The 27,161-nt window shown below is 41.1% G+C and overlaps 2 protein-coding genes across 4 annotated transcripts in view; one reads left to right on the forward strand and one right to left on the reverse strand.

Moving 5' to 3' along the window:
• Positions 1–13,424: 13,424 nt before the first annotated feature.
• On the reverse strand, positions 13,425–17,732 carry LOC120051267 (ras-related protein M-Ras). Of its 3 annotated transcripts, XM_038998036.1 has the most exons (6): positions 17,575–17,732; positions 15,730–15,941; positions 15,280–15,433; positions 15,024–15,123; positions 14,858–14,937; positions 14,527–14,753 (listed from the first exon to the last, which is right to left on the reverse strand). In XM_038998036.1, the coding sequence occupies exons 2-6, from the start codon at positions 15,920–15,922 to the stop codon at positions 14,654–14,656; spliced, it is 627 nt and encodes a 208-aa protein (XP_038853964.1). In that variant the 5' UTR covers positions 15,923–15,941; positions 17,575–17,732; the 3' UTR covers positions 14,527–14,653. The 3 variants fall into 3 exon arrangements, with proteins under 3 accessions (XP_038853965.1, XP_038853963.1, XP_038853964.1); XM_038998037.1 differs by lacking the exon at positions 14,858–14,937 and having other exon boundaries at positions 13,425–14,753; XM_038998035.1 differs by having other exon boundaries at positions 13,425–14,937.
• Positions 17,733–18,553: 821 nt separating this feature from the next.
• The window catches only part of LOC120051268 (tyrosine-protein phosphatase non-receptor type 4-like), a 36,198-nt gene continuing 27,590 nt past the window's right edge, over positions 18,554–27,161 (forward strand). The window contains exons 1-2 of the mRNA XM_038998038.1: positions 18,554–18,955; positions 23,394–23,548. Coding sequence (XP_038853966.1) covers positions 23,411–23,548 — 138 coding nt within the window. The 5' untranslated portion in view covers positions 18,554–18,955; positions 23,394–23,410. The remainder of the gene's footprint in view (positions 18,956–23,393; positions 23,549–27,161) is intronic.

Genomic DNA, 27,161 nt, shown 5'->3' on the forward strand with positions numbered 1-27,161 from the left:
TCTTGTCTGGATCTGAATATCAGACTGGGAATTCCTGGTTTTCAGAAGAGATTACGCAAGACAAGAAAGTTTACAGCGATCAGTGCCACATAACAGTGACTGTTCCAGACCTGGGCCGAAAATCATTATATTTTGTAGTTTATTTGAAAATACAAATAGTTTTAAAAAGTAGTCATTTTTGGGATCTGTATTCAAATAGTTGTAGGCACCTCCAAAGTAACTATTTGCAAACTGTTTGGAACAAAGACACACACACGTACAACTTTATTTCTGTAACTCCTTGACAGTTTCAATCATGTGCATTGATTAGTGATATTCAGCTTAGTACAATAAATGGACTGTATAGTATACAGTATGGTAGACAGAGTATGTGTCTCTCAGTTGCATTGGTTGGTGGTGCAGCAATAGGCATCAATGTCCTTGTTGCTTTCCAGCAACATGCATTCTGACATCTTCATGCATCTCTTGAAATATGAGATAGCTGTGGAGAGAGAGAAGCGAGACAGGGTAAACCACCAGATATAGAAGACAAAAACCAGCACATTTTCTTGATTGGATAAAGCAAATGTTTTCCTTAGATGTCAATCAAAAGGATCAGGTATTTAGTGTTTTACCGATTGGTTACTGATCCTCTGGTTACACACATAGTAACTTTGTCTACTTTGATAGACTACTATATCAACCATATTATGTTGGATTGCAGGGCAGCTATATCACAAAAATGTCTAAACTACAGTTGTTGCGTGTAAAAACTGGAAGAAGAAAGACATAGGACAAAGCGAAGATGTCAGAAGATGGGAATAAAAAGCAGGATCATGTGGACAGCGCTCTTAGGAAAGTAAAGCAACTCTAAATCATTCATGCTGTGGGTTTCAGATGAGTAGATGTTCAGTGTGAATGAAGCTTGATTTTAGTTGAATGATTATATAATGATTAGAAAGATTTAAGCTATTATTTGGAGGGAGAAATATGATGGTGCATCTAGAGATGACTGCTCTGTCACACCCTGATCATAGAGAGCCCTTGGGGTTCTCTATGGTGCAGTAGGTCAGAGCGTGATTAGGGGGTGTTCTAGTATTATATTTCTATGTTGGTGTGAGTATGGTTCCCAATTGGAGGCAGCTGATTATCGTTGCCTCTAATTCGGGATCATAATTAATGTGGTCCTTTTCCAACCTGCGTTTGTGGGATTTTGTTTTGTTTTGAGTTAGTGTCTAAGTGTGCTCTGTACTGGACGTTCGTTTATTCTTTGTTGTTTTTGTGAAGTTTCACTATGTGGAACTCTACGCACGCTACGCCTTGGTCCGCTCCTTTCGACGAACGTGACATGCTCTTTAAAAGTATTTTTGTGGTAGTTGAAGAACTATGTAGAATAGGTTTATATTCAGGTCTACTGATAGCTAGCTGTAGTTCTATCTAATAAACTCTTTAGGCTAACAGTAATCACTGAAACGTACATATCCTGAAGAAAATGTGGTATGTTTGCTAGCTTGTTTCCATGTATGTATGGTTTTGAAATACATTATAGTAGTGGTAGTGTCTGCAGTAGTAATACTTTACTTTCCTCTGCTTCTCCTTTTATACAGCATAATATGCTAATCTATGAGTCACTTGTGTGAGATATTGGCAATATTTACTCAGGTTTATCACAAGTAGTTCCCTTAGCCTACTCTATATATAGTCTAAACGTAGCTGTGTGGGATTTCTGATGAAAATGACGTTTGTTGTAAAATGGAAATATAAAACTTGGAATATGATTCTGTCACGTGTGCTCCCTCTCTGGCCTCTAGGTCACCGGGCTGCTCATCATGGCGCACACCTGTCACCATCGTTACGCGCACCTGCTCGTCATTAGACTCACATGGACTCCGTCACTTCCCTGATTACCTGCCCTATATATGTCACTCCCTTTGGTTCCTTCCCCAGGCGTCAATGTTTCTGTTTCATGTCTGTGCGTTGTTCATGTTTTGTATGGTTTTCATTTATTTATTAAATGATTCACTCCCTGAACTTGCTTCCCCACTCCCAGCGCACATGTTACAGAATGACGCCTCACCAAAGGGAAGCATCAGGGAGCGTTTTTTTTTCATGTTGGAGGTGATGTTGGGTCCTGATGTCAGAACTGGAGCTACCGGGGAGGCCTCAGCGGGCTCGAAGGACTCCCACGCCTCAGCGGGGGTGACCGGTCCACTCCTGATCCCTGGGATCGTCCCTTTCGTTGGCGTCCTGCGGCTGGAGCCGAACGCGCCGGGGAGGTGGTATCGTCACGTATGCTCTCTCCGGCACTCTAGGTCGCCATGCTCCTGCGTCTCAGCCGGACTGACAGGTTTCCTGCGCCTCAGCAGAGGTGACCGGTCCGCTCCTGATTCCCGGGATCATCATTTTGGTCAACATCCTGCGGCTGGAGCCGCGCATCGGGGAGGGGTACTGTCACGTGTGCTCCCTCTCTGGCCTCTAGGTCACTAGGCTGCTCACCATGGTGCACACCTGTCACCATCGTTACGCGCACCTGCGTATCATTAGACTCACCTGGACTCCATCACTTCCCTGATTACCTTCCCTATATATGTCACTCCCTTTGGTTCCTTCTCGAGGGGTCATTGTTTCAGTTTCATGTCTGTGCGTTGTTCGTGTTTTGTATTATGTTTTTATTTATTAAATAATTTAATTTATTAAATAATTTTAAATAATATTTATTAAATAATTTAAATAATTTATTAAATAATAATAATTTTATTAACTTGCTTCCGGACTCCCAGCACACACTTTACATCTGTAGCAATAATAATGTTTGTTTCTAAATCAATGAAAATTCCAGGTTTTCCCAAGAGATTGCACAAGACACAAAAGTTTGCAGAAACAGGGCGTGCAACAAAACAGCAATTGTGTTCCGCATTGGGACAGGTTGTAAAGAACCTTTTGAAATATCAAACATCAACAAAACAACTGACTGGTGTGCGCAGTTTATGTAAGAGGTGGTATTGGATGACGAATCATTCATATATGTAAACAAGTTATGAAATTTCAACATGTTGAAATCAGGAACAAAAGTTCAAAATACAGCCCTGCCATTAGTTGAAGGCAGCCAATCAAATAGTTTGAGAAGTAGACACTTCCTGTGATCTGTATTCAAATAGCTTAGAAAAGTAGTCACTTCCTGTGATCTGTATTCAAATAGCTTAGAAAAGTAGTCACTTTCTGAGATCTATTCAAATAGTTTTAAAAAGTGAGCAATTTCTGAGAGCTGTGTTCAAATTGTTTTAAGTAGTCATTTTTGGGATCTATATTTAAATAGTTTATTTTCCCGGAAAAACACTTTTTGCGAAACTATAGTTATCCATGGTCTGCTCTTTTCCACATGTGGACATTCCACATCGGGACAGAGTGTGTAATGATAATTTAAGATATCAAACCCTCAACAGAACAACTAAATGGAGTTTATATTTTCTGTGGAGGTATTGGGTAATACATAATATAGGCTATAAACTAGTTCTGTATATGACTTGTATATGACTTATGTATAAACTGAACTTGCAGTGCTCATGTTCCAGGCCATCACCTGTCTAATCACATGTTAATTATGTCGAACATAAATAATAAATAAATGCAAACTGTTTGGAAAAAAAGTTCAACTTTATTTATGTTACTTCTTGACAGTTTCAATCATGTGCATTGATTGGTACAATTAATGGACTGTATAGGATACATTATGGTGGACAGAAGATGTGTCTCTCAGTTGCATTGGTTGGTGGTGCAACAATAGGCATCAATGTCCTTGTTGCTTCCCAGCAACATGCATTCTGACATCTTCATGCATCTCTTGAAGTATGAGATAGCTGTGGAGGGAGAGAAGCGAGACAGGGTAAAACACAGATATAGAAGACACAAACCAGCACATTTTCTTGATTGGATAAAGCAAACGTTTTCCTAAATGTCAATCAAAAGGATCGGGTATTTTGTGTTTTACCGATTGGTTACTGATCCTCTGGTTACACACATAGTAAAGTGCCTAGTGAAGGGATATATACCGATGAAACTCAGGGAATACTGCCTAGTGAATGGGGATAATAGATACGTACGGAGTGGGGGCTTGAAAAAGACCCTGCCGCATGTGTCATGGTCAATACGGCAGGTCTCCACTGTGTTTCTGCAGCCTTTGCCAACACAACGGTTGCATTTCAGGCCCTCTCCTGGAGAAAACAGAATAGCAACATTATCTCTGTTGTATTGGGAAGGAGTCTGGTTATCCATTGTGTAAACTGGGAGACTGGAGATTAAAGAATGGAGATGAGAATAAGCAAGCAAGCTTTAATCTGGTACAGATGAATCTGTTTATTTGGCATTGTCCCTGTCAAATAAAGACATGAAATAAGATGAAGACTTTGATTGGCAGACTCACCAAATCTACATGCCAGCAGCAGGAGAAGGAGAGCACAACATATAGCTTTCATCTTTCCTTTATCTTTCTTCAGGAGTCTGTTGATCTGTCGTTCCAACAATAGAAAAAAGGCATCACCAAAGACTCCCTCTATGCGGTGGGATTATGCGATGTTCAACAATTGCTACATGTAGGTCCATGTAAGTCTGATTTATTTGAAATGTGCAGAAACATTCTGAAACCAACCATTTCACAACCCCAGTAGCACAATATCACGAGACAACGTTATTAGCAGCTGTAGATAGTAGAGTAGTTGCTCACCTGATTGTATTTCCTTTAGGTGTATTGAGCTTCCTTTACTCTTCTCTCCTTCTCCTTCTCCTTTTATACAACAGAGTATGCTAATAAAGCTGCTATCTATGAGTCACTTGTGTGAGATATTGGGCAATGTATTTACTCAGGTTTGGCACAAGTAGTACCCTATGTCTTTCTGTAAAGGAATGGAAATTCCCAGATTTCACAAGACAAAGGTTTGTAGTGTTGTGTTCCACATTGGGACAGGGTGTTTAGAGATATCAAAGCTCAACAAAACGACTGACTGGTGTGCATAGTTTATGTAAGAGGCGGTGTTGGATGATGAATCATTCACATCATATGTAAACAAGTTCTTATGACATTTAGACACATGTTGAAATCAGGAACAAAAGATAAAAAATATATAATTTTGCAATACTGAATGTATTTCATTGCCATTTGAACTGGGCTCCAGCCACATGCTTACCAATGATACAGAAGGTGAGTATGGGTCATAGGTCTTATAGGTTGCAGTTGTCCCAGTTGCAGCAGGTGACTCTCAGACCCTTGGTTACACCAAGCTTCAGGCACTCCATCATCTTGAAGCAGGACTTGTGGAAGGTGTTCTCTGGAGAAATAGAGAGAGAAAGATAGAGGGGGGGGGGAGATGATGATGATGATGATACCCACTGGGCACAGACGTCAGTTCAACATCTAGTTTTGATTTACATTTGGTTGAGTTGTCAACTAACCTGAATTCAACATGAAATCAACAAGAAATGTCACCATGTCATTGGATTTAGGTTAAAAGCTGGGTGAAAAAAAGAGGAAATTCCCTTACATTGATTACCTTTTGCAAATCCAATCAGTCATCACATAGATTTTTTGGGGGGGGTTAAAATGACATGGAAACAACGTTGATTCAACCAGTTTTTGTCCAGTGGGTAATGACTGACGACTGAGTGATAATCTTGTAGGTCTACCTAGTAAATTGATTTGTGTTGTGTGTGTGTGTCTTTGATTGATTTCTGGTTGGATTAATAAGGCACTGTGGCAGTGATTGTGGCTATATGCCATGCTGACTGAATGGTGCTGGGACTCACCATAAGGGGAAGGGTAGGTCACTTTGGCACAGGCGTCCAGCTCAGGAGGACAGGTCTCCACAGTCTCCACACAATCACCACTGCCTGGCGTGGCCCGGACACAGTTATGGCACTGCAGGGCCTCACCTGAGAGAGGGGAGAGAGAAAGAGAGAGAGAAATAGAGAAACATGAACGAAAACACAACTAAACCTTTAAAGTCACTGGCCATAGGCCATAGTGTGTAGTCTAGTGCACACTACTGACCTACTATCAAGGTTTTGTATCTGAACTTTTGAAAATAAAAACATTAGGATGGTTCAACATGAAGAGATGCTATTTGCCATAGATGACGGCCACCAGGAGCAGGAGACCAAAAGCAAAGACTTTCATGTTTGGATGTGGTTCTAGGAGATAGAAAGACACATTTCAACAGTGTAACTTATATAGACACTACAGTTAACATATTGTTCAATGCCTGAAAGTCTTTGTGTCCTAGGCTCAGACAGATGTTTCAAACAGGTTAAAAAAGTGTGAAGTCAGTGCCCTTTTGCCCATCTTACCTTCTGGACCTCTGCAGGTTTCAGTGTAACTGTCCTTCCTCCGGCCCCTCCTTTTATACAGCAATATGAGACTGATAAAGACAGTGATGTGGGAAAATAACCAGATTTTTAAGAAACTTGTTATTTTTAAAGCAAGGACACTGGTGCAGTGTCAGACGTGAATACATACAGTACTGGAATGGGTAGCCTATCACTCAAATGAAAGGATCATTGGGTTTAATATCCTGAACTGGCATCAGCTGTAATTGTGATTGTGCTATGTAGCAGTTACAGTAGTTAAACACACTTTTTCATCTTCCATCTATTTTTCATTAAAAAAGTTTTGAAAAAGGAGGTGGGGAAATAAAAAAATAAGATTAACTATTTGAAATGAACCTGTAAAGCTTTGAAAATTACAATAAAAATATTGAAAAGAAAAAAAAGGGGGAAATATAAAGAGTTGAAACGTTAGGCCTTCCTAGCATGCCAAAGTGGTGGGTAACCTTGAAGAGAAGCCAAACCAAAGGATGAGGAGGCTGTGCAGCTCGCGCTGTGAACCTACCTGATGCTGCAGGTCAGAGTGGGTCCCATTATGCCTGGCAAAAAAAAAAAAACACTGCATTCCACAGTAAGAACCTTATACCAACGGTCAAGCATGGTGGTTGTCGTGTGATGGTTTGGGAATGCTTTGCTGCCTCAGGACCTGGACAACTTGCCTTAATAGAAGGAACCATGAATTCTGCTCTGTATCAGAGAATTCTACAGGAGAATGTCAGGCCATCCGTCTGTAAGCTGAAACTGAAGCGAAGGTGGGTCATGCAGCAAGACAATGATCCAAAACACACAATGAAGTCTACATGAAAATGGCTAAAAAGAAAGAAATTTGAAGTTTTGGAATGACCTAGACAAAATCCAGACCTAATCCCAATTGAGATGTTGTGACAGGACTTGAAAACCCACAAATGTTGATGAGTTGCAGCAGTCCTGCATGGAAAGGTGGGACAAAATTCCTCCACATTGACGTGAGAGACTGATCAACGACTACAGGAAACGTTTGGTTGGAGTCATTGCAACTAAATGTGGCACAACCAGTTATTGAGTGAAAGGGGTTATTTACTTTTTCACACATGGGCATTGAGTGTTGCATAACTTTGTTTATGAAATAAATTAAATAAGTATATAATTGTTGTGTTATTTGTTCACTCAGGTTCCCTTTACCTAATATTAGGTTTTGGTTGAAAATCTGATAACATTTAGTATCAAAAATATGTAAAAATAGAGAAGATTAGAAAGGGGGCACATACTTTTTTACAGCACTGTACTGACAATATGCCAAATAAAATGGGAGTATACTGTACGTTTAAAACAGGTTAAAACAATAATGTTCTCACTTTATTCGCTTCCAGAAAACTAGAATATAGAATAGAATAAAATACATATAGAATAAAATGAATATATAAGCCTAGCAAGCAAATATGAAAAATCTGATATATTCTCCAGAACTCCTTGACATTATGCTGGCCTATTGAAATAAGCATGTTAATTTTCTATGCTGCTGTTGGTCTTTGTACTGTATGTCGTGCTCTGCGTGATCCATTGTACTACTCTCGGAGCTAGACCATTTCCCCTATATTACACTTTTAGAGGTTGATCACAAAGGATCGCATTATTCATCATCAACCCTCTTCACTACGAATTACACTTAGTCACAAGCCTAATTTAGATTATCATGAATTGAGAACATCACTGGCTAAAATGCAGCATGCTTAGTAAAAGGGCTACATAAATCTGATTTGATATATTCAGAATATTTTCAGTCTCTAAATCTAAGAAACAACAAATTGATTCATTACGTAAATTAGATTTGGTTATTTCAGTGCTTAGCTTTCTGTGGGATACAGTGCTTTCAGAAAGTATTCATACCCCTTAAAATGAAAATGGTTTAAATCTTTTTTTTAAATTCATTACCCATCTACACACAATTCCCCATATCAAAAAATGAAAACATGTTTTCAGAAATGTTTGCACATTTATTGAAAATGAAATACAGAATATCTAATTTACATAAATATTCACAGGCCCGATTCAATACAAGTTAGAATCCCTGTTGGCAACAATTACAGCTGTGAGTCTTTCTGGGTAAGTCTCTAAGAGCTTTAAAACGGTAACTAGGCCACTCAGCAACATTCAATGTTGTCTTGGTAAGCAACTCCAATGGATATTTGGCCTTGTGTTTTAGGTTATTGTCCTGCTGAAAGGTGAATTTGTCTCCCCATGGTCTGTTGGAAAGCAGACTGAACCAGGTTTTCCTCTAGGATTTAGCCTGTGCTTAGCTCTATTGCGTTTATTTTTACACTTAAAAACTCCCTAGTCCTTGCCAAAGACAAGCATACCTATAACCTGGTGCAGCCACCACCATGCTTGAAAATATGAGTGGTATTCAGTGATGTGTTGTGTTGGATTTGCCCCAAACATAACACTTTGTATTCAGGACATAAACTTAACTTCTTTGCCACATTTTTTGCAGGTTTAATTTAGTGCCTTGTTGCTAACAGGATGCATGATTTTGAATACTTTTATTCTGAACAGGCTTTCATCTATTTACTTTGTCATTTAGGTTAGTATCGTGTTAGGAAGGACACCTGTCTTTGTCGTGACCAGGGCTGGATCTAGCTTTTTTGGGCCCTAAGCGAGATTTGGTTGAGGGGCCCCGTCACCAAGAGGGCAAAATGTTTTAGTAGCCCCCCTCTTGACTGTACGTTTTAAAGTTAATTTGCAATTCTACCCATTTTGTCATGAGGCGTACAGAAAATGTTGCAGTTTTAAAACAAGTTTTCTGCAGTTCTACACATTTTTCCATGGCGTGGAGAGAAAATGTTTCAGTTTTAAAACACATTTTCTGCAGTGCTACACATTTTGTCATGGGGTGGAGAGAAAATGTAGCAATTTTATAACACATTTCAAACAATTCTGCTAATTTTGCCATTTGGCAGAGAGACATTTTGCATTTTTAAAGCACATTTCCTTCAATTCTATCCATGGGGTGGAGAGTTTTAAAGGGAAATTAACCTCGTATTCATCATTTTCAGCACCAAACCAGTGTCTACATACAGTGCCTTCAGAAAGTATTCAGAGCCCTTGACTTTTTCCACATTTTGTTAAGTTACAGACTTATTCTAAAATTGATTTTTTTAAATCCTTAGCAATCTACACACAATACCCCATAATGACAATGCAAAAACAGGTTTTTAGAATTGTATTAAAAATAAAAAAACAGAAATACCTAATTTAGATGTTTCTACAACTTGATTCAAGTCCACTTGTGGTAAATTCAATTGATTGGACATGATTTGGAAAGGCACACAACTGTCTATATAAGTTCCCACAGTTGACAGTGCATGTCAGAGCAAAAACCAAGCCATGACGTAGAAGGAATGTCCGTAGAGCTTTGAGACAGGATTTTGTCGAGGCACAGATCTGGGGAAGGGTACCAAAAAATGTCTGCAGCATTGAAGGTCCCCAAGAACACAGTGGCCTCCATCATTCTCAAATGGAAGAAGTTTGGAACCTCCAAGACTCTTCCTAGAGCTGGCCACCGGACCAAACTGAGCAATTGGGGGAGAAGGGCCTTGGTCAGGGAGGTGACCAAGAACCCGATGGTCACTCTGATAGAGCTCTAGAGTTCCTCTGTGGAGATAGGAGAACCTTCCAGAAGGACAACCACCTCTGCAGCACTGCACCAATCAGGCCTTTATGGTGACCAGACGGAAGCCACTCCTCAGTAAAAGGAGTTTGTTGGCACATGACAGCCGACTTGGTTTTTGCCAAAAGGCACCTAAAGACTCTCAGACCATGAGAAACAAGATTCTCTGGTCTGATGAAACCAAGATTGAACTCTTTGGCCTCAATGCCATTCGTCACGTCTGGAGGAAACCTGCCACCATCCCTATGGTAAAGCATGGTGGTGGCAGCATCATGCTGTGGGGATGTTTTTCAGCGGCAGTGTCTGAGAGGCTAGTCAGGATCAAGGCAAAGATGAACAGATCAAAGTACAAAGAGATCCTTGATGAAAACATGCTCCAGAGGGCTCGGGACCTCAGACAGGGACGAAGGTTCACCTTCCAACAGGACAACGACCCTAAGCACACAGGTGTGGCTCTGAATGTCCTTGAGTGGCCCAGCAAGAGCCCCTATATGAACCCGATCAAACATCTCTGGAGAGACTTGAAAATAGCTGTGCAGCAACGCTCCCCATCCAACCTGACAGAGGTTGAGAGGATCTGCAGAGAAGAATGGGAGACACTCCCTAAATACAGGTGTGCCAAGCTTGTAGCGTCATACCCAAGAAGAATCAAGGCTGTAATCACTGCCCAAGGTGCTTCAACAAAGTACTGAGTAAAGAGTCTGAATACTGATGTAAATGTATATTTTATTATTTTTTTTTTTTTAAATAACCAAAAATTCTATAAACCTGTTTTCACTTTGTCATTATGTGGTATTGTGTGTAGATTAATGAGGAAATTAACAACAATTTAATCCATTTTAGAATAAGGCTGTAACCTAACAAGATGTGGAAAAGTCAAGGGGTCTGAATAAAGGCAGTGAATGTGAAAGCAGCGAGCTTCTATGATCTGTGGTTAAAAAGATAATGTCCTAAAAAAATGCTTCTCTGTGACATCACATGGTAGGATTAGAAGTACAAAACAGTGATTTTCAAAACCTGGATGTCACGTTGGTATGAAGAGATTCGGGAGACAGGCGCAGGAATGTGTAATAGGGTTTTTTATTAATCCCAAATGGCGGAGTGCTGTGTAAGGGCACGGGGACGAAGAACAAACAAACACGTAACAAAAACACAGGGTTGAAACCCAAACAAAAGAGCGAGGAGTACCTTGAATAAATACACACGCGCACAATGATTAACCCACGGGACGAGACCCGTAATCATCTGCGCAATCCACAATGGAACGAAAGCCAAAACACACAGCACAGGTACTCACACGCACCAACGGACATAGTAAATATAATCGACAAGACCATGGAAACCAAAGGTCACATATATACAAATACTAATCAATGAGAATAGGGGACAGGTGTGCGTAATGAAAGTTCCGGAGGGATCCGTGACACCTGAACGAGTATCTAGCACAAGCTAGGATATTTTCTTGCTCCCCACATCACCTTGAATCTCATATTGTTTGAAAATCAGTTTAAAAAAATGTTTTACCTTTTGATGATGTCATCGGGTAGAACATTTCAACTTTATTTTTGATTCTACAAAACTTAGAAATGAGCCATTTTCACATATGTTGACACTGGTATTGTGCTGGAGATAATGCAAATGAGGTTGAAAAGTTGCCCTTTAAAGCAAATTACCTGCAATTCTACCAATTTTGCCATGGGGCAGAGATTTTTAAAAATGCACATTTTATTTGCTGGAGCACCCACCCATAGCACGTGCTCCAGCAGGTATATTTCACTGGTCACCTCCAAAGCCAATTCCTCATTCGGTAGCCTTTCCTTCCAGTTCTCTGCTGCCAGTGACTGGAACGAACTGCAAAAATCCCTGAAGCTGGAGACTCATATCTCCCTCACTAGCTTCAAGCACCAGCTGTCAGAGCAGCTCACAGATCACTGCACCTGTAAATAGCTCATCTGTAAATAGCCCATCCAACTACCTCATCCCCATACTGTTATTTATTTTGCTCCTTTGCACCCCAGTATCTCTATTTGCACTCATCTTCTGCACACCTGTCACTCCAGTGTTTAATTGCTATATTGTAATTATTTCGCCACTATGGTCTATTTATTGCCTTACCTCCCTTATCCTACCTCATTTGCACACACTGTATATAGACTTTTTCTATTGTATTATTGACTGTATGTTTGTTTATTCCATGTGTAACTCTGTGTTGTTGTTTGTGTCGCACTGCTTTGCTTTATCTTGGCCAGGTCGCAGTTGTAAACTAGCCTACCTGGTTAAATAAAGGTGAAATAAAAATAAATAAAAAATAACACATTTCATGCAATTGTACACATTTGCCATGGGGCACAGAGACATTTTTGCAGTTTTAAAGAAAGTTTTCTGTAGTTCTACACTTTTGCCATGCAGTGGAGAGAACATTTTGAAATTCTATAACACGTTCTTTGCAATTCTACTCATTTTGCCATGTGGCAGACAGATTTTTTTGCAGTTTTAAAGCTAATTTCCTGCATTTCTACAAACATGCCCCAAGTTTAGATAACTGGACAGACAAACTTAGCAATCTAAAAATTGTTAGCTGACATGGCTAATTGAGTGACTGTCAGTGACAGACAAAACAATATTTTGAACTTGCACCTTGTGTATTCTACTATTCTAACTCACAACAGTAAGTTCAAACTCAGACTGAGTTCCAAAAGAAAACACACATAAGCGACTGCTTATGTCACTTATGCCTGGAGCCGGCCCTGGTAACGACCTTGTGTATTGATACACCATCCAAAGTGTAATAATAACTTCACCATGCTCAAAGGGATATTCAATGTCTGCTTTCTTTGTGTTTTTTTACCCATCTACCAATAGGTGCCCTTCTTTGCGAGGCATTGGAAAACCTCCCTGGTCTTTGTGTTTGAATCTGTGTTTAGAATTCACTGTATGCGTGGGGTATAGAGATGAGGTAGTCATTCAAAAATCATTTTAAACAATATTATTGCACACAGTGAGTCCATGCAACTTATGTGACTTGTTAAGCTAATTTGTACTCCTGAACTTATTTAAGCTTTCAACAAGAAAGGTGTTGAATGCTTATTGACTCAAATGAAAAGCTGACATTTCAGCTTTTCATTTTTAAATCATTTGTAAACATTTCAAAAAACGTCATTCCATTTTGACTTTATGGGGTCTTGTGTGTAGGCCAGGGACACAAAATCTCAATTTAATCACTTTTAAAGTCAGACTGCATCACAACAAAATGTGGAAAAAGTCAAGGGTTGTGAATATTTTCTGAATGCACTGTATATCCCCCAGAGCAAAGGGCCAAATATACAACCATGCTAAATGTTGTTCCATTCTTGCAATTATATTTATATCCACTGGAGGGCACCATCAACACACTAATATTCACTGAGAATGACAGAGACAGACAGTCTTCTGTGTCATAATTATGGTTTTATCCAGACAAACCATTTTACCCAAGATGTGTACACATATAATAGAACACAAAATGTATTAACACACATTTATTACTTTGCTTACAAATGTTTTGTTCCTTCAATTTCTTAGTTAAGCTCTGTGCTTTGTGCCTCTCTGGAGTAGCCTTGTACTAAAGATAACACAGATATAAATTACTTATATAAAATAAATAATGAAATAGTAGCAAAGCAAACTAATATTCAGATGTGAAAATAAGATTTCATCGTCTAGGCCACAACATATCCGGGGCACTCACGCACACACAAACACCACAATAGTGTGTTTGAAGCGTTTTGAGAAGTACACAACTACATCCAGTGAGCACTGATAAGTCAAAATGGTCATGGTTCATAAATGTCCATTCAAATAAGACATTTGGTGCATTCAATAAGCTACAATGCAGTTATATAACAGTCTTGTTCGGAGATTATAAAGACATTCTCCCTGTATAAGTTATGGGGCTACACATTGGCTGCCTCCCAGGCTTTGACACAATGTCTGGAGTCCCTTTGCCAGCTGCTATGCATTTGGAATCTCTCTTTCTCTCTCTGTATCTCTTTCCTCACGTTCCCTTCTTCTCTCTGTTGTCTGACAGGCCCACTGATTCCAACACAAACAGACACATCCTCTCCCCTCCTCTCACTCCCCTCTCTACTATACTCCCCCTCGCTGGGGAAAGCTCTCTGTTTCCTCCCTCCTTCCTGTGCTTTACTCAATGGCCTCCATCTTAATGAAAACATGGACCAAGTTTTAAAGGCCTACTTCTTAGTAAAACAATGTTTAAACGCCTACCTCTTGGTAAAACAATGTTTAAAGGCCTACCTCTTAGTAAAATGTACAGTATGTCTAATTATTTACAGATTATCTTTGTGAGCCCATATGTCCAGTTTCTCTGTCAAAGAGCTTCATTGGTAGATAAAGGCAGTAATGCTAAAGTGATGCCACTTTATCCCCATGTTGTTGAGGAAGTTAGTGCACATCCCCAGAAGAGCTGTAAATTATTCCACTGGTCCTTTTAGGGCGAGTCAGTCACATCCCATGTCTGGGCAACTCCCTACTACCTAACTCATGTGCCAGGGTAGAGGGTACAAACTGCCTCCTGGCACTCTGTGTAGAGAGTAAACACTCCTAAATGTAATCATCTTCCCGCTGTCCTGTAGGGAGCAGCTGTACAAGTAAAAACCATCATAGGACAACACAGTGCAGTCTGTGGGAGACAGTGGACCTGTCGGCCCGCCACTTGGTTTTCCTCTTCTTCTTCTGGCTCCTCTCTGGAATCTGTTGCCTGGGTGAGAGAGAGAGGGAGAGAGAGAGAGAGAGAGAAAGACTCTCATAGCATTTGTATCAAACAGACAAACCTTCTCTAAATAATCTGTGGCGGTAACATACCTGATTACCCTAACTAACTCGTGGAACGCCTTGTCAACATTCATGGCTGGGTCCTTAGCACTTGTTTCAATGTAAGCTATCTGTAAATTAAAAAGCTCCGAATTTAGTATGGAGATCAAACAATATCTGTAGATGATATATATGTAAAGTTCACACATTCACTCACACTGTGTTTACTAGCCATCTCCCTCCCTTGATCACTGGGTATTTTACGTAAATGCAGCAGGTCCACTTTGTTGGCCACAAGAACCATAGGAAAGGATTCCCTAAAAAATAAGGAAAATAATAATGAATGAATGAATGAACGAATGAGTGAATGAATGGACGGACTAATAAATGCATGAATGCATGAATAACTGAATGAATGAATGACTGTTGTCCTGGCCACGGCCACCAGTGGGAAGTTAAGTAGTAAATCCCACCGGTCCTTCACCCTGAGGATGAGTTGATGGAAGCGGTCCACGTGTTCAAAGCTGGCCTTGTCTGTGACAGAGAACACGATGAGGAACCCGTCCCCAGTCCTCATGTACTGTTCCCTCATAGCACTGAACTCCTCTTGGCCTGCTGTATCCAGAACTGCAGAGACAGACACATACACGATCAGACAGGTCCCACATATAACATCTACACTGAGAAAAGTATTATGAATGATCCTGGTTATTCATAAATATTTGTAACTGTGTGCTGATCCCTCAGATCTAAAAATGGCTGCACAATAATATTATCATTTTTTCTCCTTATAACAGAACATTCAATCTTGTTCTTCAGTACATTGGAAAGATTATTTCGGGGGAAACGATATAGTACTTTGGCCAGGTTAAGAGGTTGGGCTTTTTATTTGTAATGTATGTGCTATCTATAAATCCATTTACCGTCCAATATGGCCCACTGGGCATCAATCTCAGTGTGTTTGAGGTAGGAGTCCTCGATGGTGGGGTCGTAATCAGGAACAAAGATCTTCTGAAAGAACTGAATGGTGAGAGCGCTCTTCCCCACTCCCCCATCCCCCACCACTACCAGCTTATACGTGGGGAGATTGTCGCTGGGAACAGCGCTCGTTGCCATAGTGACAGCTATGCTATACCTGGAACACAGAGGGAAGACAGAAGATGGTGTATGTCTAAACTGATGCCATTTAGAATGGGCTTTTTGCCCCTCTCTTGCTCTGGACAAAATACCTGACAAAAATCACAAATGAAATGCCACAGGTAATAGTGTGGTAATAGAATACATCTTAAATGAATGTTATAAAAGCAGAGATCCTTCTTTTTCACCGCAATGCATAGAAAACATGGTAATCATAATGTTTATCTTCCATTCCTTATATAGTCGCTTAATCACTGGGCCAAAACAGTATCATTCTTATGTTGGAATACCGACACCTTTTCACATCAAACACTCAAACAAAGGCTGAGGTCTGTACTGTAGCTGTCTATTCCTTGTCTGCTGGATCTTCACTGACGTACTTAAGTCAGGGAATCACCCACCCACACACACACACCATGAGTAAGCAAACCCAGCCTGCAGCTCCATACAATGGCACTGGTCTAACAGGATGACGTCACACAGAGAGTTCTTCCTTCCTGCAGTCAACAATGGCGGGACGTGGATGGTTTCCTTTCTCAGTGGATACTGTAGCCTGTGTCCCTGGCCAAAGCAGGAAAGGGACCCAGATGCCTGTGGAACTTACAGGCCCTCCAGAACAATGTTGTAGCCAGAGAATGGGCCAAGGGCCGACCAATTCAAACAATTCTCAGTCAAACCTGGGGGCTGGGGAGACCCTATTCTGAGTGGTACTTCTTTGGGTTCCAAGGGGTATCATATTCTCTAGGGCAGGGTTCCCCAACTGGCGGCCTGTGGGCCAAAATTGGCCCACATGGAGGGGGGGGGGGTTGTCCCCCAAAGTGTTCAGAGAACAACAAAAACACGTTTTTTTTTACATAAAAGACTGTAAAAACACCAGGAAATCAGCTTCAAGTTATTTTAATTTAAGAAATCTGTTAAAGTATTCCCACGCATAATCGAGAGACACGTGATCTCATTCAAATGTTAGCAAGATTTTAAATAATTGTTGTAGACATTATATCTATTTGGGCTTCTTGTGGACAATTTGATGTCTACAAATGATTTGTAATTATGTTCCAGCCCCCCGACCACCCTAGTTGATGATCCCTGATCTAGGGTCATTATGAAAATACTGTTGTTGTTTTTTTCTAAGTATTCAAGATAGGCCTTTAAGTTATTTTTCAGTTATATGTCATCAAAGGCTGTTCTAATCGCATATTATGTAGGTCTACCTGCAGAGCACAACTTGTTGATCAAGAGGACTACTGTATGTAGTCTGACGTGGGTGATTCCTTATTTCTCAGACACATTTCGCGCACACATTCACCTAACCTTGTGATCAGTCAGATCTGTGACTCATAAATCCCCGTTCATCTGTGATTCACAAATCCCATAACCCCACAGAACACTTTAGTTTTTATTGTGCCATATTCGACCCAATAACAAAGTTGAACAATTATTTGCTTAGGCATAACCAGATAAAGTGGGATTCCGTATTGTACAATTCCTCGCCATTCCATATTATGCCATGGTATAATTTGACTTTCACACACATTTCAGTAGGATACAGCTAGCCGTGACTTTACATCTGAAAACACCAGACATCCCAAAGCAACGCAATCTGTAGTAGCCGATTAAATAAAAAAGCTTACCCCAATATATTTACTGTAAAGTCGCCTGCATGAAGTCACATTTCTTGCCTTCTCATGTTGTAAAGCTGACTTCATTCAGATCTGTACATTTATACCCAATCAATTTCATATCACAGCTGCTGGAAAAGCCAGCATCTGCCACAAAAATTTAACAGTTACTTTGCGTTGCAACAGCTGATACGATAGGTTTGCTTCAAGCGGGAGAAGGGGGGGTCAACATTTATTCTTTTTTAGCAAATAAGCCATTATTTTAATGATTATAGGTCACATTTGGAGTTTGTCGGGCTTAATTTAAGTGCTTAAATTATTGACTTTCAATGTGTTATGTTTTTAGCCTGCCATTTTTGGAGGGTAAGTAAAACAATATTTGAACAGGAGCCCCCTGATGTAGAAATGGAGCATTCCACAATGACTCAAATCCAGATGTGATCATATAAAAATAATGTAAGTAATTTTCAACCAATGTATAGCCTATTGCTTATTTACAAAGTATCTATAAACTATCTACAAAAACGAATAAAGAACCATTTATTAACAACTTACAAACTCTCCATGAATAATTTTAAATAGGCAACACCTTAATGTTACTTACGATTTACCTACAAGTGGGCAGTATTAGATGGGGATGTACAATATCAGAGTTTCTGCATTTAATTTTGAAACTATATACAATATACCAGTTATTACCATTAATCTCAAATAGAAGTGGCATGAACATAGAATTGTCCACAAGATGGGAGTATAGGATATATATTTGCAAAGGTAGATAAATGTTTAATAAGCGTTTAATATATCACACACAAACTACCTTTATGGAAAAAGATTTGAAGTTACGTACAATAATAATAGTATTCATATTTTATATTTTTCCCATTTCTTTAATGTAGGCTGCGCGCGTGCGTGATGTGAAATATAATACCACGCCTACTAGTTTGACAGACATCACCCCCGTTCAAAAAAAAATGTGTTGTGGAGTTTACGCCATATTTCGTTGCTGCCCCATGGTTTATGCTGCACGGTATAAATGATCAACGTCTTCAAACGAGGTTGTCTTTGAATTCAACTACAGTTTGGGGACCGCGGAAAGGTAGTTCTGTTTTTGTGTGATCATACCTACCTGCTGGTGCTTGCCTTGCTCGCATTACAATGGTTGCGTCCTGTATTGACGTTTGCCTGGGTCCATCATCGCTGTGGTGCTGAAAAGAAACGAACCTGTGCGGCCGAAACGAACCTGTGCGGCCGTGGCGAGTGTTTGCTGCTGCGAACGATGAGGAGGTTTCTGTGGATCTGCAGCGGTTGAATTGCACCACCTCGCCCACTTATTGCTGCGTTCTTGATTTTATCCCTCGAAACCTGGACTCTACCGGCGCAGTTTATGAAGGTAACGTTAAGCAACCTGCATAATAATAACGTCATGCCATGGTTAGCTTGCTAGCTTGCATAGCACAGCTGTTGTAGCAAGTTAGCTAACTAGATGTTAATCTATCCAGAGACAGTATAGCTACACCTCTACGTTAGCTGATGCCAGTCTTAGTGACAGTGACAACTATTTGATGGCCTGGTGGTTGGCTTTCTAGCTAGCTAACATCAATGTGTTGTAATTTTTTCCCTGTCGTATGCCAGTTGACAGCCATATAGGCTACAGTTAACTAGAATAGAACAGAACAGAATAGAGTGTGCACTTCTAACCTATGTCTGGTTTTGGGAGAGGGAGGGAGTGTAGGCCAGGGGAGAAGGTAGAGGCTAAATATATGTCTGGGTCAATAGATGGATAACCCTGTTTCTAGAATCAGTACACAGAGAGACCCCACTGATTCTGATTCCAGGTAGGCTGAACACTGGTTTAGCTGGTTGACATAATAAACTCCACTCGGATTTCATACAAGTCCTGTTTGCCTGTAATAATGCAGTTATGACACGTATTCATGTTGTATTCATGCTGCTGGATGCAAGACCCAGTGCTCGGTTCCTATCACAAGAAATATGGAAGCTCTAGTCTAGTGCACTGAATGACTTCATAGAAACACCAGGCTTCTAATCTACCTGCTGCTACAAAGAAAGCCTGAGTGAATAGAGCTTCACAGAAATGGCATTGTCCCTGGAATCTATAGATTCCCCAGTGATGTCATCATGATATTTCCTTCTCTGCCTCCTTTGCTGACCATAGTGGAATATAGAGCTAGAGGAGCAGCCATTTGCTATCACACAATCTCAACTGTCTCTCTCTCTCTCTGATAAAGAGCTGCAGGGCTATAGTGGAAAATCAAGAGAAAGAGTAGAAAGAAGAGGATGATTGAATCCTCCATCTCTCCATCTCTCTCCGTCTGTCTAAAGCAGCCTCACACTTTTAGAGACTGGGTCAGTTATTGTCAAGTGCAAGGCTTTTGACAGTGCAGTGAATGAGAGTGATGGAGTACATGGGATTTGATGGGGGAGAAGGGGTGTGTGTGCTGAAACGGATGAAACCAAGCAACGTAGTGTGTGCTGCAGACAACGGAAAAGTGTGTGGTAAATGACATAAAAACACATATAAACACATATGTGCTCATGAAGCTCTGAAACAGGATGAGTCACCAGGGGGTCTACACTGTAGTGTCCCCCACCTCCACGGTTGGGGGTGGTGAGTAAGTAACTACACTGCTGCTGGGGCTAAATATCTGAATGAATGAGATCGATAGCAACAAACACCTCTGGAGCTTTAAGAACGGGAGAGAGAGGCAGAAGGAAGGAATCGGGGAGAATGAGAATGGCCGCAAATGGGGTTTTATCAATGGCAACGTTCTCTAACCTCGAGCTCACAGCAATCGACGACGTAATTGTGTTTGTTAGGTTGTTCATCATAATGCACAATTCTGTGTGGACATAATTGATAGCCTATGTTGCACAGGAGTGCAGGTGGTTTTAATTTGCGACCCAGAAGCCTTTTCAGAGTGAATCTCTTCTGTCGTGAACAATGTTGTTTAGATTTGTGCCCAGGGTTAAATGGCTTGTTAGCTACTGTTGGCTTTAGCCACACAAAGCTAAGAAGGCTTGCTAGACCACGCACGGAAAAAAACTGAGAATAGTGGAAAGAGAGAGAGAAAAAAGAGCGCATACGCTCTCTAGTGTCACGCATGAGTGTGTGATCTGTGATGCATGTGTGGCGCTCCACAGTTGATCTAATGATGGTAGCCCTCCAAATGGCATCCTATTCCCTACATAGTGCGCTACTTTTGACCAGAGCCCTATGGTGAATAGGGTGCCATTTGGGACGCATCTGTGGTGACTGAGGTCTGCAGAGTGGAATATCTGAGAGGAAGGGGAACTCCCTTTGTGTGTGGAACATAACCTATCTGGGTTGTGTTCAGTAGGCCACACTGTGGCAAAATGTGTTGAAACGAAAAGGAGTGTTTGTTATTGGACAAGTCCAAGTCCCTCCTTGTTTTAGTCAATTTTCTTCAGTTTCATGCCTAATGAACATGACCCTGGTTGTTTGTACTGTAGCCTCTTGGGGGAGAGATGTGTCTGAACTGTACACACAGCATGTTAATCCAGTGCTGGAGTGGGTGGGAGTGTTTCAGGAGCCAAGGTTTAATAAAACGATTATGTCCCTTAGCTGTCACAGCAGTTTATTGTACACAGATGCTTTGAAGAATGAATGTAGCCTTAGTACATTAAGGATTTCTGTTTTATAACCCATAGTGATTACTGTATCAGATAGGTAATGCTGTCCTGTTGTACTTGGTGTGAAAATACTAAAGACAACGGTAGGCCAATATATCACCTGATGGATCTATAAAGCAATGTGTAGCCTACTTTATTCAGGAGTTAGGTTACTAACTTCGGTCTAGGGCCTAGGAGTTGCATTGGGATTCAAGGTAGGCTAGCTCCTCTGCATTTGGCATGGTGTCTGTCTGGTCTCTCCACCCAGCTCCAGTAATCCAGAGCTGTGGCTCTATTACTGAAAGGTCACTCAGCCCCATAGACTCAGCCTATGATTTGGACTCTGTTATGGTGGGGGGGGGGGTGTTGGCAGGCGAGCCAGGTTGGAAGCGGGATACACTGACACTGTCACACAGTCTATCTGCTCCCATCCCTCAAGTTCATGGCTATTGGATGGACCCACCCTCCTCAAGGCTAGCTGCCATGGCCATTCACTGCCAACTTTGTGTGGTTGTCCTGGATGCTATAGTGACAGAAAGTGCAGTAAACGAACACAGTGACAGACAGTAAAGGTCAAAGTAGGTATTTATGGATCAGTATGTTAATTAGGATTCTACTGTGACTGTTCCATGTGTTGACATCTGCACACTGTAGGTGATGTTTTTGGACGGCAACTTTGTTTCAAAGGAGGGCCTACGCTGTAAATAACCTTAGTCTTAACCTGAGACTCGTTGGGGCATTTGTCTTTTTTCTGTTGGTAAGCGATAGTAAACAAAAACGGTCATTTCCTGAATAGACTTGAATAGATAATAAGGTATGGTTCAAGCCAGGACAGCTCCACTCCCGAGATATTGTTCAGGCCTAGTTTGACCATTTCATTCAAGAATTCAGAACATGGAAAACATTGACAAAGTGCATGTGAACTGTTAAAAACATGTTTAAATAATGGGAAGGATAAACATGATAGAATAATAGCTAGTAGGTTTTGAAGCGCCTGATCCCTGATCCCCCTGCTTTAACCTCTCTCTAACTGTGAGAAGTTGAGACCTGTGACAGGGTACTGACCCATGTGGGCGTTCTAGAGATGGGGCCAGTATCACAACACCGTACAGCGCCTCAGCGCGTCTTTGTGTGTTGCACTGTGACATTCACAGGAACACCATTGTCACTGACAAAAGCCCTGCTGCTGGTGTGGCCATGGTTTATTTCGGGACCTTTCCGTGTGCGGTATATGGATGATGTCAGGCAGGAAAAAGGTCAAAGGTGATATAGCCTATCCTAGTTGTTTTAAAACTCTTTCTATGTTTCTGCAGTCACTTTTCTCCCTAATATTTGATATGATTGTGAAATATGATTTTAATAAGTATGTATCACCCTTCCCCCTGTTATTACAACTTTATAACTCAGAATTAGGCCTAACCGCATCCATCCGAGCGTGTGTGTGTGTGTGTGTGTGTGTGTGTGTGTGTGTGTGTGTGTGTGTGTGTGTGTGTGTGTGTGTGTGTGTGTGTGTGTGTGTGGACGGACTCTGGTAGGGACGTGAAGACTGCTAACCCTCCTGGGGAAGTCCTCTGTAGTGTGTGTATCTCTCTTCCTCCAAGCGGTAGGGAACTGGGTCATGCATCACTGAATCACTGAATCCTTTCATCGTACTGCAGCCTGACTGTGAGAGCATAGACCATAGAGGATCAAGGGCCTTGGAACTGCTAGGGATCTCTTTCTAGAAAGTACTAGAATGAAGTATGACATCCTCAGCATCAGTCACAGATTTAAGGAGGAGTGCGTTGTCTTTATTATTTTTACTTGACTCAAATATGCCGTTGCCGACTGTTTAAATAAAAAGTGGTATACTGGTGTTGAAGACGAGGCTAACCATTCGCCATTGCAGAATTTTTATTTTTATTTAACTAGGCAGGTCAGTTAAGAACAAATACCTACCCCGGCCAAACTCTCCCCTAACCCGGACGATGCTGGGCCAATTGTGCGCCGCCCTATGGGACTCCCGATCCCGGCCGGGTTGTGATACAGCCCGGGATCGAACCAGTGTCTGTAGTGATGCCTCTAGCACTGAGATGCTGTGCCTTCGACCACTGCACCACTCTGGAGCGATGTAATGTATTTAAATGCAGTATAATAAAAGGTTCCTCACCCTGCTGTTTTCTTTCTCTGTGTTGCAGACCCAGTGTGGACAGTAATGACCTCACCCTCCCAGTTGCCAGCTGGCAGTAACTACAATGACCGAGCATCAGAGCTGGCACAAGACAGGCAGCACACAGAGGTGGTCTGTAATGTTCTTCTGCTGGATAACACAGTCCAAGCCTTCAAAGTTAACGTAAGTACTGTACTATACTACCCCCGGCACCTACACTGACTGTACAGCCCTACATATCACCATAGAGAATGACTGGGTCAGGGCCTTCTCTCAAGACCAGTTGTCTATCAATGGGCTACACAGTAACCCAGTAGGCCTATAAAGATAAATTAGACTTTGTTTAAAGGGCAATTCTACCGCTTTTCAACCTCATGTTCATTACCTCCAGCACCATACCAGTGTCTGCATATGTGAAAAGGGCACGATTCTATGATCTGTGAGGGAGGGTATTTTCGTGCTCCCCACAAATCTTATAACGTTTAAAAATGTCATCGGGTAGAACTTTTTTACTTTAAATATTTTTCTACAAAATGTAGAAAATCACAATTTTCACATACAGTGCATTCGGAAAGTATTCAGACCCCTTGACTTTTTCCACATTTTGTTACGTTACAGCCTTCTAAAATGGATTAAGTTGTTTTTTTCATCATCAAACTACACACAATACCCAATAATGACAAAGAAAAAACAGGTCTTTAGTATTCAGATGCTTTACTCGGTACTTTGTTGAAGCACCTTTGGCAATTATTACAGCCTCAATTCTTCTTCAGTATGACGCTACAAGCTTGGCACGCCTGTATTTGGGGAGTTTCTCCCATTCTTCTCTGCAGAACTTCTCAAGCTCTGTCAGGTTGGATGGGTAGCGTTGCTGCATAGCTATTTTCAGGTGTCACCAGAGATGTTCGATCGGGTTCAAGTCCGGGCTTTGGCCGGGCCACTCAAGAACATTCAGAGACTTGTCCCAAAGCCACTCCTGCGTTGTCTTGGCTGTGTGCTTAGGGTCGTTGTTGGAAGGTGAACCTTTGCCTCAGTCTGAGATCCTGAGCGCTCTGGAGCAGGTTTTCATCAAGGATCTCTGTGTACCTTGGTGGTTCCAAACTTCTTCCATTTAAGAATGATGGAGGACACTGTGTTCTTTGGTACCATTTCCCAGATCTGTGCCTTGACACAATCCTGTCTCTGAGCTCTACGGACAATTCCTTCAACCTCATGGCTTGGTTTTTGCGCTGACATTCACTGTCATCTGTGGGACCTTATATAGAGAGGTGTGTGCATTTCCAAATCATGTCCAATCAATTGAATTTACCACAGGTGTACTCCAATCAAGTTGTAGAAACATCTCAAGGATGATCAATGGAAACAGGATGCACCTGAGCTCAATTTCAAGTCTCATAGCAAAGAGTCTGAATACTTATGTAAATAAAGTATTTTCGTTCTTTATTTTTAATAAATGTGACTCGCCACCTGGATTTGGTCTTTGAATTTCATTTTTTTTTTTTTTTACATTGGATAAAAATAGAGACTCAGAGCTACAAAATGGTGTATCATACACAGCATTTTTGAGGAACTATGGGAAAGTAATTCTACTTTGAAAGTTTAGAGAAAAGGGCCTCTGAATTTTTTGGTACCTACTAGAGAGCTCTCCTTTGTCTACACCCATTCAGCATTGTTCACACCCTCTTAAGCCAGCCCCACCCATCTCTTTAAGGATTCACATGAGGTCATGTGCAAAACACTAAGGAAACATTCCAGGTAAACAGAAAGTGTCCAGATAAAAATATTTTATAAATATTAGATTAGAGCCAGATACACTTGTCTAAATTGATGGGTCATGTGAAAGAAATGCTATAACCCCCAGCCACATCCAGTGGTGGAATAAGTACTACATTGTCATACTTGCGTGAAAGTGTAAATAATTTCAAATTCCGTATATTAAACCAGACGGCACAAATGTATTATTTTGATGGATAGCCAGGGGGCACACTTCAACACTTAGACATAATTTACAAACAAAGCATTTGTGTTTAGTCAGTCTGCCAGATCAGAGGCAGTATGATGACCAGGGATGTTCTCTTGATAAGTGTTTGAAATTGACAATTTTCTTGTCAAAATGTAGAGTACTTTTGGGTGTCAAGGAAAATGTATGGAGTAAAAAGTACATTATTTTCTTTACAAATGTAGTGAAGTAAAAGTTGCCAAAATATTAATAGTAAAGTAATGTAAAGTAAACTTCTTAAGTAGTACTTTAATGTATTTTTACTTAAGGACTTTATATCACTGCCAAAATTCCTTCACACTAATACATTAGCATACTTTATATACTGTTACACATGCACTTATCACATAGTATTCCATACATAAGTTAAGGCCATGCAACCTGAGTTGAAACCTGAGTGAGGTACACATGTACAGTACATAAACAGATGCACGCGCCATATATTTAAGTGGTGGACACTTAATACGGTCACATGATATTGTTGTGGTATCTCACAAAATCATGTTACGACCACACATATCAACAATATCAGCAACGTATGGCGTGTGTGTTAGGAGAGAGTCATGTGAATAGAGGGACTGCAGATAGTGCTGATAAATACGCATTAACAAGGGAATCTATAGTCGGAGAGCCTGTTTCTGTCCTGCCCTTCACTTTGGTGCAGGGCATGTGATGTCCATAGCCTCTTCGTCGCAAAACTCCCTGATCTTGTCAAAAAGACAGTTTGTCTAGCTGTGTCCGGTCCAGGTGGTGCTTTTACAGGCAGACCATCTATGGGAGGAAGGATGTCAGCGTTGCGCTTCAGCTGAAACCTGGTCCCGACAGTCCGAACTCCCCTTGGCGACAACACCAGGCTCCAGAGCATCGAAGGTGTAAAACAGCGAATAACAAAAAAATCTGAAGACATTACAACCCTACACAACATCAATTCACCTCCCAAGTTTAGATAAGAATAACCTCATACAAAGAAAAATATTTTTTACCTGAAGTGCTGGTACTGCTTGATCTGTGGCAGCGGCACTGAAGTACGGAGTCAGGTGTTGTTGCCAGCCATAGCTTTCCACAAGCACCGTACCATTCTCCAGGCCAACCAGCTGTGGGATGTTGACCCCTGTCACTGTGCTGTCCTTCACAACACCAGCAATCTCAGACAAAGTGTTCACTCTGGTCTTTCTGAAGCGCTGCTTGATGAGGCCGAAGCACAAGTCAGGGGCAAACTTGGTGTCCTTAAGCCATTTTGCCACAACTTTGGAAGTATGCTTGGGGTCATTGTCCATTTGGAAGACCCATTTGTGACCAAGCTTTAACTTCCTGACTGATGTCTTGAGATGTTGCTTCAATATATCCACCAAATTTTCCTACCTCATGAGGCCATCTATTTTGTGAAGTGCACCTCCTACAGCATAGCACCCCCACAACATGATGCTGCCACCCCCGTGCTTCACGGTTGGGATGGTGTGGTTTTGGAGCAGTGGCTTCTTCCTTGATGAGTGGCCTTTCAGGTTATGTCGATATAGGACTCGTTTTACTGTGGATATATATACTTTTGTACATGTTTCCTCCAGCATCTTCATAAGGTCCTTTGCTGTTGTTCTGGGATTGATTTGCACTTTTCACACCAAAGTACGTTAATCTCTAGGAGACAGAATGCTTCTCCTTCCTGAGCGGTATGACGGCTGCGTGGTCACATGGTGTTTATACTTACTTTAACTTGGGATCTTTTGTTTAGACATGTCACATTAACATTAGCTAGCTAAAAAATGAACTATAATCCCAATCCATAGAGTAACGTTACTA

The sequence above is a fragment of the Salvelinus namaycush genome, chromosome 7 (genome assembly GCF_016432855.1).
Source record: "Salvelinus namaycush isolate Seneca chromosome 7, SaNama_1.0, whole genome shotgun sequence".
Taxonomy (NCBI): Eukaryota; Metazoa; Chordata; class Actinopteri; order Salmoniformes; family Salmonidae; genus Salvelinus; species Salvelinus namaycush.

Excerpts from the sequence above, each read along its gene's own strand:
- LOC120051267 (XM_038998035.1), bottom strand. The coding sequence starts at position 15,922 with ATGGCAACGAGCGCTGTTCCCAGCGACAATCTCCCCACGTATAAGCTG. Across the intron at positions 15,434-15,729 it reads CCAGTGGGCCATATTGGACG|TTCTGGATACAGCAGGCCAA; the intron begins GTAAATGGATTT and ends CTGTCTCTGCAG. Across the intron at positions 14,938-15,023 it reads AGATGGCTAGTAAACACAGT|ATAGCTTACATTGAAACAAG; the intron begins GTGAGTGAATGT and ends TTTAATTTACAG.